General features: G+C 39.6%; 2 protein-coding genes across 3 annotated transcripts; both read right to left on the bottom strand.

Annotated features, from left to right (window-relative positions):
- Positions 1-1,390: 1,390 nt before the first annotated feature.
- LOC106953871 (granulins-like) lies at positions 1,391-5,212 on the bottom strand. The gene is made up of 6 exons (XM_015042946.1): positions 5,075-5,212; positions 3,230-3,379; positions 2,804-3,106; positions 2,495-2,668; positions 2,129-2,272; positions 1,391-1,902 (listed from the first exon to the last, which is right to left on the bottom strand). The coding sequence occupies exons 2-6, from the start codon at positions 3,377-3,379 to the stop codon at positions 1,822-1,824; spliced, it is 852 nt and encodes a 283-aa protein (XP_014898432.1). The 5' UTR covers positions 5,075-5,212; the 3' UTR covers positions 1,391-1,821.
- A 2,559-nt stretch (positions 5,213-7,771) lies between these two features.
- Positions 7,772-11,423, bottom strand: LOC106953870 (granulins-like). 2 transcript variants are annotated; one of them, XM_015042944.1, is made up of 6 exons: positions 9,997-10,929; positions 9,668-9,817; positions 9,275-9,577; positions 8,773-8,946; positions 8,240-8,371; positions 7,772-8,066 (listed from the first exon to the last, which is right to left on the bottom strand). In XM_015042944.1, exons 2-5 carry the CDS (start codon positions 9,815-9,817, stop codon positions 8,243-8,245), a joined length of 756 nt encoding a protein of 251 aa, XP_014898430.1. In that variant the 5' UTR covers positions 9,997-10,929; the 3' UTR covers positions 7,772-8,066; positions 8,240-8,242. The 2 variants fall into 2 exon arrangements, with proteins under 2 accessions (XP_014898430.1, XP_014898431.1); XM_015042945.1 differs by lacking the exon at positions 8,240-8,371 and having other exon boundaries at positions 9,997-11,423.
- Position 11,424: the final 1 nt, after the last annotated feature.

Raw genomic sequence — 11,424 nt, 5'->3', positions numbered from 1 at the left:
AAATGCAACACCCGACAGAAATGTTCCTACACACAACCACACAGTGATCCTCAACATCTAGGAGGGAAAACAAAACAAAGAAATAGAGCAAGCATGCTCAGCTTCCAGTATTCTGCAAGCCCAAAGTCAGCTTTGTTCTGCTTTTGACTCATGTCTGTTTTCACTCTCATGTCTCCAGACAAAAAACGGGCACTTTGTGTTGGACTACAGTAGACAACGTCACCTCTTACCTTCCATCAATGAAGTGATTTGCCGCTTTTCCGTGAGAAGCTCCACACTTCACCTTTGCTGCTGAAAGAAAGTCCCTCGCCCTTAAAGCAGGTGGGCCAAATATTGATGAGCTGCAGTCTGTTAGAGTGGTCTCTGTTGATGTCAGCAACACTCTCTTGATGAACAATGATGAACACATCAATGTTCAAGCTAACATTGATGTGTTAAGATGTTCAAAACATTTCCATATCCATTGGTATACAAAAATCTGAATTTGTGGAGGCAGACTGCTTCTACGATCATTTGCAAAGGAATTAGTCACTTCTGAGTCACACAGGAGCTGAGTTCATTTAAAATTAAATTACTGAACTGCTAAAACTACATACTCCAACTCATCAACATTTCTCATCCAAAGAGACTGGATTTGACAGTTGTCAGGGAAATGGTTCGTACCTGACTGCATTGTGTCAGATTTAAAGTTTGTTGTAAGGGGACTATATTGTGGGTCTCGCATTCAGGAGCCCCTTAAGTCTAGTAAAAGACTTCTTGTTCTAACCCAACTGTGCACCAGTGCTCAGAGCAAAGTCCATGAAGACATGAATGAGTGAGTTTGGTGTAGTAAACTTGCCTGTAATTAGTCCTCCAGTTAATGTAACTGAGCAGCCTTGTGCTCTTGTTAACGTTGGTGCCTGACCTTACAAAAGCCATGAAAAAAAAAAAAGATTAAATACTAAATGACAGACTAGACAGACTTCTCAGGGTCTGCTATGCCTACTTTTTGGCTGCAAAAAGTAGGCATAGCAGCATAGCAGGACAGCCTGTGTTTTAAAAAAATAGGATATTAATAAAGTTCATGTATGTGTGAAGGCAAAACCCCGATACTTTGTGTTGTTGCTGTGTTTTTTATTTTGACATTGTCCTCAATTATTCTTCCTTTTTCTTCAATCGGTGTATATGTTTGTGATGTTTGTCTGTGCATGCTTTTCTTACACGAATGCCTACAAACATGCATCTGTTGGTCTTTGAGCTTTACACGTAAAACTGTCCGGGTGTTTATGGTCCACATATTTATTCTTCCCCAGTCTTTCTATCATTCAGTAAACAACAAATATATTAAAGAAAGGTAGAGACAGTGCTTGTAAAATATGCCAAGCAACTTTTGGCAAGTGAAAAACAAACCTTTTTGATAAAGGTATGCAACTTTATTTAAAAAAGAACAATCTACAATTCAATTCTAAATGTCGACATTTGAAATGTCATAAAATATTCGCTCCTCATTTTAATTTGCAAAGCAGGTCATAATCAATAGGAGAAAACTTAGAAACAGCTAATGAAAATAAGAAGCTGGAATAAGCCATAATTTTTTGCATCTAAAAAAAAAACAATTTGATCAAAAAGCCTTGGCCTGAACAAGCCTGAGAGCAGATAGACCCTTTATATTAATCACAATAATCTCAGAAAACTGTTTTCTGGAGATAACCTACATGAGGTAATAAGGCATTGAATGACTTTATTGGAAACGTTGAGCAAAACCGAGAGTAAAACTCTCCAAGTACAATCAAATAATGCAATTTCAGTGCTTTCGGTGTGTCCGAGTCGTCTTCAGGTGGTCTATCTTGTGCATTTGGAGGAAGAGGGGTTACACTGGTACCCATACTCACAACAGTGCTTACCATCCGCACAGCACACACCCTGAAAATTATTCAAGTTAAAACAAAAGAAGTCACAAAGGTTTTACAATCAAGGAATATTCATTTCTATATTTCTGGACAGAACAGAGAGAAATTCTGTATCCCAAATTACTTTTTACATTATCCTTTTGCTTGTACCATTACATCTTCTATTGTGAAGCACATAACTATTAAAGTGCATGCCAACCAAAGATTCCCAAACAACAGAACAGTTGTGCAAGTCATACCAGTGGGTAAGGACAGCAGTTCCACTTGTTTCCGGGTCCCTTGCAGCAACTTGAGCCACTTGGGCAGTAAAATTTGTCATCACAGCGAATGACTCCCTGATTGAAGGAGTTGGCACTGGCTTCTGTCAGAGCTGTCAGTGCTGTCTGCAAAATTAAGGTAGAAAAAAAAAATGATAGAAACTAAACATACAAGCTGACAATTCTTCTGTATCTGTTTAAATATATTTTTAATATTCATTTTTGTCAATCTTTTTTTATCTTTTTTTTTTTTTTTTTTTAAAGGTGTTGTTATACATTTGTGGCCAATAGGAGGAGCAGAAATATAAGCGTAAAGTAAAACTGCCATATCAAGCACGTGTTGTATACCTCCTTCTTAGTGCTTTTGTTCTCAGACACTGAAAGAAGATAAGCTGGGACTGAAGTCAGAGATTTTTTGTAGGTGAACAGATCCTCCAGTCCTTCTCTAACACAGTGACTGTAAGTGTGGTCACAGTCGTATCCGTACGGACAACAGTGGAAGCCGTCCAGGCAACATTTTGCCTACAAGACAAAAACAACGTATGTAGAAATTAGCTACAGAACAGCAAAACATGTTTTCAAGAGCTGGAGTGAAAAAAAAAAAGGAATTTCTCCCAGAAAGTGATTAACTGCTTTTCATTTTGCAGGTCTACTTACAGGAGACAAAGGGCAGCAGAACCAGCCACCTTTTGGGTGTCTGCAGCAAGTCGTGCCATCAGGACACATGGTATAGCTGTCACAGTAAACACCTGGACTTTTTAATTCTTCTGGGGAATTGCTTTGTTTGACCTCCTCAAAAGGGGTCAGAGAGAGGTCAGGGGTGCTCGGCACCTCTGCAGCCACTTTCCTTACAATCGGCATGGTGATCCATGGTTGGTATTGCTTCACACAGTTCTGAGTGGCAAGGTCACAGAGAAAACCTGAGGGACAGCAGTGGGCTAGGTCACTGCAGCAGACAGCCTTCACCAAGACAAATGCAAAGAGAGAGAATCAGTGACACCAGTTGTTTTTTTTTTTTTTAAGCCTACTACATTACCGCACCAGTGACTTAAATGTCTCTGTGTTTAAAAGAATGTGACGTACCTTTGGATACGGACAGCAGCTGTATCCACGAGCGGTTTGGCAACAGGTTTCTGTATCAGAGCAGGAGGCCCCATCGGGACATCTGATGGAGCAAGATGCAAAGCCCCACAGAAACATTCCTACACACAGCCACGCAGTCATCCGCAACATCTAATGGAGAGAGAAAGTCAGCTGCAGTTTTTAGAAATTTGATTGTTTATTTCAACAGGACAACACTGCAGTTCACAACACCTGTCCGAGAAAGGCCTCCTCCAGGACCATAATGTCTGGGTTTTTTTGGACCACCCTGCATGTTCCCCTGATCTAAATCCTACTGAAATATTGGGGATGGATGGGAAGTAAAGTTTGCAAAATGGGAACTAGTTCTAGACGACTGATGTCAGCATATGAGGCAATATTCCCACCAGGGTAAACCCGGTCACTTCCATCAAGCTAATTTTTAAATATGACCAATATGAATCGTTACTCTGCTTCTTTCTTGCTCCGGTTTCTTCTTTTTGTATTTTGATTAGCTTATGTAACAAAAATGACCCAACGACAGAAGCGCCAAGACCTTCTGAGCCATTTCACGTTAACGGCTTTCCTTGCTAGCATCAAAAGAGGCTGAGTCGTTTTCCCACAACCAACAGAAACCTTCTCAAACCAACACAGAAGTGGGTCTGCTGACATATGGCTTGTGGTGTTCAGTTCACTATGACTTGACAGGTTTAAGTTATGTCAAGTCAGTGATCATTGTAAGCCCTGTTTTGAGCCGTATTACAAAGTTACGAAGCATGGCCCGCTCAGAGTTGTGGGTCATGTTTACCCGCCAGTCTCATCGCCAAATATAGAAGAACTGGAGCATTTAAGCAGCCACCATAAATCTTTGGAGGGCTTAAGGTCGGGGCTTTGAGAAACATGCTGTCCTGTGTGTTGTGGGTCAGTTTTCTGTTGGAACGTCCAACTGTGTCCGAGGTTCAACCATTAATCCGAACTGCACCAAGCTACCACCATCAGATGGGAAATAATTCCAAAAATGAGTCATTGTCTACAACGTAAAAGAAACTGCAGAGAAACAGGTGTTTTAGTCTACTTTGAAGCCAGTCTTGGACCTAAGAGGATGTGAGAGAAGATAGAAACACCTGTCTCAAAATAGACAACTTCTAACTTCACTTCACACGCCACATCGACAAGTCAACTGTATCAGGAGAAATGTTTGAGACAAAAATCAAACATTGCACCAAGAATTAAGCAGCCATCGCCATGCTTAGTAATTTTTTTATGTGTGTTTGGGAAAATAATCCCAAACACACATTAACAAAACCAGCATTGAAACAGAAAATGACAGGAAGCCTATGAAGTGGTCCTGAACTTCCTGCCACTTATCCTAGGAATACAATTTATAACCGTTAAAGTCAAGTTTGTGGTAACCAATTCAAATTATATACCAAGATGATATACCCAGGAAGAATTATGCCTCACACTTGCTGATGTTGACAAAATGCTTGCAGCCAAAGTGAAACTTGCTCAGAGACATTCAACCAAATATAAACTAAATGGGTGTTTGTGTACATTTGGACCTGTATGTAAAGTTTTGAGCCCGTACATAAAAAAAAAAAAAAAAAAAAAAAAATTCACAAGGAATACGCACGCACACACACACGCACGATTCTTGCTGTTTAATATTCAGTAGCATTGCATGTCGTGTTTCAGGTCAGGTTGATGAAAAATAAACATCAGAACAGGATATTCAGACCAGTGACGTTCTTAAGTAAAGCTTTCACCGTAGCTGTAAATTATGGTTAATGAAACAGCTACATGTAAAAATAAAAATAAAAAATTCAAGGAGATTTATTGAAGTCTTACCTTCTGCCAGTGAAGTGATTCAAAAGCTTCCTGTCACAAGGTTCACACTTCCCTTAAATGGTACGCCACTCTTGCTCTTTGTAACAGAAAGTGGACCCTCCCTCTGCACACAGTCAAGATGAACGCTTTCGGCTCAACAGTGGAGATGGGCGTTGTAATCACTGTACGAGGCTACAGGCGCACATGCGATCTTTCAGTCACAAGACCGGTCCAAAAAGTCCAAGTCAAACACCATGAGGCTTCTAGATATGTAGAAACATGCCAAAGACACTCCAGAGTTTTTAGACTCTTATTTTAAAGATTACAGACATTTAGTCCTGGATTTGAACAGTTTACAAATCTTTATGCAAATGAATCTAAACTTAAAATTTTCATGTAACAGCATTTATCAAAAAGCTGTATTTCCACCATTTCATGTCAGAAATGGTTATATAATTAAGAGATTTTATGTTTTTTAATCAGGTTTTGAACCCCTTTATGTAAACAGTTAAAGAGTCAAGCTCCTCCATTTGGTCTTTTATCATTTCATGTTGTCAGTGCAATAAAATTACCTCCTTGAGAAACCCACACTTCCCTTTGCTTTTGCATTTCTGGAAAAATGAAACTGTTAGGTTTGCGGCATGTCTAAACCTGTTACTTGAAAAAGAAATGGAAAACGTTTTGAGCATCCATTATGTCTGAAACATGTAAAAACCTATAATAAGTTTAACTAAGTATAGAAGCCCACATTTTATTGCAGTTGACTCTTACTTTACTGTAAAGATCTTGTGTTTGCATTGGGTTGAAGGTTATTTCTGATTGACCTCAATCAGTTTTCCCTTCTCCTCGCTGCTTCTTCTTTTCCTCTTGGGTTCAGTCTGTGGGGAGCATAACCGCTTAAATGACACTGCAGAAAGAAGAAGTCTTGGGTTAGCTACACCCCAAGACAAAATAAAAAGCATGACTGCCTAGAATATTTTACTGTTTCACAATAAAGGAGTTTTAAAATCCAGGTCTAAGAGGAAGTTCTAAATCAGTCATCATTAATACATTTCAGACAAGAGTTTTGTTTCCAACTGCTAAATGAGCAATGCAACCTTAAAAAATAAAAAATAAAATAAATTTTCAGTTGTAATGTCTCCTTTAAACTTAAATTAAAAGGGAGGATGCATTTTACCAAAAATATAATTAATTTAGATTATTATTTTCAAATAGAAAACTATCTTTTTTTTAATAGAGTTTTTGTAAAGCAGTTTTATGGCATTAACAGGAGGACGTATCGAAGGATCAGTTTGAATCCTTGCCCAGTTGCCGTCCATCTCTATGGCAACCAATGTTTGTTCTGGTTGTGCACGTTTCCGCAGCCTCCATGGTTGCACAGCGTTTTGAATCAGACAATCCCCACAGAATCAGGAAATCAGACAAGGAGACTCATTGCTTTTTCATCTGGACAGAAGGATGCGAGCTACCAGCGCTGCTATTAGATCAGTTGGTTAAAAAAAAAAAAAAAAAAAACAGCAACGCTGGTTTACATGCTGCATGTGTGCAGTTGGAGGTAGAAACCAGGGTGAACAGAGTTAAAAATGCAGCACTGCACTTACTGTGGAAAAGCCTCAGCACCAGCATGAGCACCAACCACCATTAACAGGAATGTTTTGATATCTTATTATCTCATAATATCCTACATGTTGATGCTTGTACCATCTGACTCTTCTGCACATCCTGTGCTGGTTGTTTGTCTCAGGCTTACCTAAAAAAAAAGGCCTGGAAAATATAAAATACAATGCCTATAAAAATCATTCACCCCCTCTTGGATGATTTTGCCTTTTTATTGCTTTAACTAATCAGTCATGATCAACAAATTTGACATTTTTTAACAATAAATATTTCTACAGAATAATTACAAATATTCACCTCCTTCAAGGTAGAAGGTAAAAATATAGCAGAACATATAGTCCTGGAGAACAACTTGTTTCCATCTGCAAGAGAACTGCAGCTTTGGAGAATATTTGTTTTCCCAGCATGACAAAGACCCGAAGCACCCAGCAGAAATGGTGTGAAGACAACTAGAAAGATGTTCTCGAGTGGCCTAGTGAAAGCCAAAAACTTCAATCCAAGAGAATTCATAGCAGGACTTGAAAAGGGCTTCTGACAACCGATCACAACACAACCTGACAGCAGGTTAACGAGAAGAAACTGCAGTGTCCAGATGTGCACACCTGACCGAAACGTCTCCACACAGACTCCACGCTGTGATTGCTGCCAAAGATGCATCTAACATATACCGACTTGAAGGTGGTGCATATTTATGCAGTCAGCTATTTTATGCTAAATTGCATAATTTTACTTTCATTGTTTTGCAGAAATCAGTTTTCTTTTTGACAGGAAGTGGGGGGTTTTTGGTAAAAAAAAAAAAAAAAGAAAAAAAAAAAGAAAAGAGACCAACTTTGTTGATCACAAGTGATTTGTAAAACCAACAGTGAAGGGTGAAACATTGAAGGGGGTGAATACCTTTGGTAGGCACTGTAAACTATAACATATGTTGTCTTGTTTTCCACCTAACGTAAGAGCCACGTTCATCTGAACAAACGTTCATCTGGCTCATCCTGCAGCCTGCTGTGCATTGAGGGTGCGGTTCAAAACTTGAGCAAAGATGATATCTAACTGAAGGCTTACATCCATGAGTAATTCATATCCTCAGAATACTACAACAACAGAGAAAGTCACATGAATGCTTTATTGTTCCTTGCAGCTAAACATTCACCTGAAGTAACATAAAGGCAGGAAGATTATATACGACAGTCGTGATCATCAGTACACAACCTGAGCGAGACAGTGAGACACAATGAGATTTTATTGGGAATGTTTGCCTATCATTAGAGAAAAAAGTGGCCAAGTAAAAACGAATAATGTGATTTGAGTATTTTTGGTGTGTTCCTGTGGTCGTCGTCTTCCGTCTCCGGCATGTGGTGGAGAAGGAGGCTCCATAATTTTACGCTGATCGTCAGAAACCCTGAAATTATATCCAGTATTAGAGATAAATAGGGACAAATCTTTTACACTCAACACATTAATTTCTATATAGCTGGTAAAGAAAGACTTTGGTGGGACAACTAATAGTCCCACCACATCTGGAAATGTGCAGTATGACAGGGCTGAATGTCAAAATTCAACCCTAAGCCGTACCTGTTAGTTAGGACAGCAGTTCCACTGGCCTTTGAGTCCCTTACAGCAACGTGAACCATTTGGGCAGTAAAACTGTTCATCACAGCGAGTAACTCCCTGCTCACTGGCCTGTCTTAGAGCTGTAAATACTGTCTGTAAAAATAAGGACAACTTCATCATTATTATTTTTTTTCTTCTCTCCTAGCTACATATTTTAGCATCAGTATGTTTCATGCGCAACACATTAATACGACAGTTTCAAAAATATGAATCCTCCAAGCACTTGAAAATGTGTTTTTGTTTCACAAAATGCGGCATGTTAACGTAATGGGGCAGGGCTGTACATATTTTGACCACAAGGGGGAGCAGTAACAAGGAGATGAAAGGGAAAAAGAGAATGGTTAAAAATCACAAGGCTGCCACTAGTATGTTTCACCATGGGGATGACGTGTTACATCAGAGCCTTTGGTTGTAACATCATAACGTGATGAAATTAAAACCTCGTGAATACTTGTGCAACGGATTATAGCTAAAGAGAGAGTCACAGATTTTACCTCCTGCTCATGGTTTTGGTCTTCAGCAGCTGCAAGGAAAGAGGCTGGGACTGAAGTCAGAGCTTGTTTGTAGTTGAACGGATACTCCAGGCCTTGCCTGATGCAGTGAGTGTAAGTGAAATCACAGTCGTAACCGTACGGGCAACAGTGGTAGCCGTCCAGGCAACATCTCCCCTACAAGACAACAGACGCAGTGATGTTCAAAAACGGTAGAAAAGTTGCCAAACAAATCCGTAGGTGGTGAAAGAAAATACAGCAGGTAAAATTTGCATTCCGCTTTTGTTTTTTGTTACCCTTTACTCCGTTTGTGAGCTCAACTGCTTTTGATGTGTTTCTAAGTGAGGAGTACTCGAGTTGCTCTGCTGTGAATTTTAAGCCGATGGCTTCATTAGAAATATTTTAAACTTGTGCAAACATCGACGTGTTGGCTTCTTATCCTCGCTATGTCTCCTATCAGTTCCTTTGTGACAAGAAACACTTTTCAGCTCACAGATCTACTCACAGGTGAGTATGGACAGCAGAACCAGGCGCCCTTCGGATGTCTGCAGCAAGTCGTGCCATCAGGACAATAATAATAGTTGTCACAGTAGACGACTGTGCTCTTTATCTGGTCAGGGACGTTGTCGTCTTCAACGTCCTTCAAGGGGATCAGAGACAGATCGGGTGTGCTCGGAACCTCCGCAGCCACTTTCTCCACCATCGGGATCCTGATCCATGGCTGGTATTGCTTCACACACATCTGCGTGGCAAGGTCACAGCGATATCCGTAGGGACAGCAGTGGGCCTTGTCAGTACAGCACACAGCCTGTAGAAAAAAACAAAACAAAAACACTCAATAAGAATAACCGGCACCAGGTGTTTAAAGGTCCCGGTGGCTGAAGGCATGCGGCTTTACCTTTGGATATGGACAGCAGCCATATCCATGAGCAGTCAGGCAGCATGTCGACGAATCAGCACAGGTAGTCCCATCGGGGCATTTGACGTCACAGAAAGCAGAGCCCCACAGGAAGACTCCGACACACAGCCACAAAGTGGTGCTCAACATCTGGTGGAGAAAGGGTGACAGCTGGTTTTGTTTTTAATTTTTGTGCCATAACCTTTGCATTTCAACTTTTGCCCACAGGTCTAGACAAAGTAACTGGATAGTTTCTAGTAAATTGCTTCAGAGTAAAACAAAAAAGAAAAAAAAAAGAAGTTGATTTTAAGATATTTGTAATTTCTTACCTTCTGCACACGAAGTGAATACAACAGCTTCTAGTCACAAGGTTGGCAAGTTGCTCTTTATATGCAACACCAGACACTCCCATTGATACAAAGCCGGAAAAGCCCTTCTTTAGGTCTGTTGATTAATTATTTGCAGGGTGGAAAACACTCCCACAAAAACCTATCTCGAGGAGCATGACATACATTACGAGGTGGCATTATTGACCTTTGGTACATCACACCGTTTCCCAGTCACAAGACTCAAGCACAATAGCGCTTCAAAACATTGTTGACTGAGTCTAATAAACCTGGATTTCTTCACCCCACTGGGAACTTTTCCTACATCACCCTGAGCTTGTGCAATGGTTTCAATTACACAATCAGGTTTGCTTTTAAAGCAGCGCAACTTTAATGATTTAGTCTCATCTCATGCACAGATTTCTCTAGGTTTACATAATTTACTTTAAGGTACAAATTCCCCAGAAGTCTTAGTAGCTAAGTCTGTTTTATTTTTAAGTGCAAGGGGTTTCATCTCCAGCAAATCTGAAACACTCTTAAATCTTTTTTTACATTCATGTCACCGCACAATGATGCAATTTCTACACGACTGTTGGGTAAATTATCTGCTTCCGACTTCATTTGTGGTTCATGAGTGACCCGATAACAAGAAATGCAACATTTTAGCTTGTATACAGAATTTGTCTGTACGAAGTGGTTCTTAATTCACTTCACTTCTCGTGAAGATCTACCAAATTGTTGAATGGATTTTGCTCATCAAATCATCAAAAGACTGGAGTTATCCATGTTCCACATTTTCCTACCAAATGCTTTTCATCCCCTCAAATTCCTACAAATATGCTGTTTTTCACAAGTTGTCTAAAACAGTTTTTTTTTCCAATTTATCCATAGTTATACAAATTACAATAAAGACCTGAAATATTTCAAAGTGTAAAAAAAAAAATCGACATACTTCTTTCTTAAATGACTGATGTAATATAGATTTTTTTTCCTACAGTATTTTCATGTTTTTAGCTCTACTTGTACACATAAAACATTTAGGAGTTTATTTTAAGTGAAACTTGGCCTGGACGATATTGTGGTGTCAAATATGTTACACAATCACACCCACACGAAAAAAAGAAAGTCATCACTTGTATTACACTTGAAGTTCCAACCAGATAAAGCCAAAAAAAAAAAAAAAAAGTTAAAACAACACTTTTTATTTGTTGAATACGTTTACACTGCAATGTAACATCTCGCTGAACAAAACAAGAATCTCTTGAGTTCACTATTACCTGTGTGGCTAACATCCTATAACAGATCCAACTTCAATATGAGGCTGGCAAGACATCAGGAACTACATGCATGACACAGGCACCGGCAGAACAGCCTTGTGTAGTGGTGGGTAATGTGAGGTATGAAGTGGGAGAGAGGGGGGGGGGGAAGCAT

Source organism: Poecilia latipinna, unplaced genomic scaffold (assembly GCF_001443285.1).
Source record: "Poecilia latipinna isolate Pla-1442-1.1 unplaced genomic scaffold, P_latipinna-1.0 Scaffold609, whole genome shotgun sequence".
Classification (NCBI taxonomy): Eukaryota; Metazoa; Chordata; class Actinopteri; order Cyprinodontiformes; family Poeciliidae; genus Poecilia; species Poecilia latipinna.
Note: the sequence above shows the minus strand (reverse complement) of the source record. Positions and strands in the feature narration are given on the sequence as shown.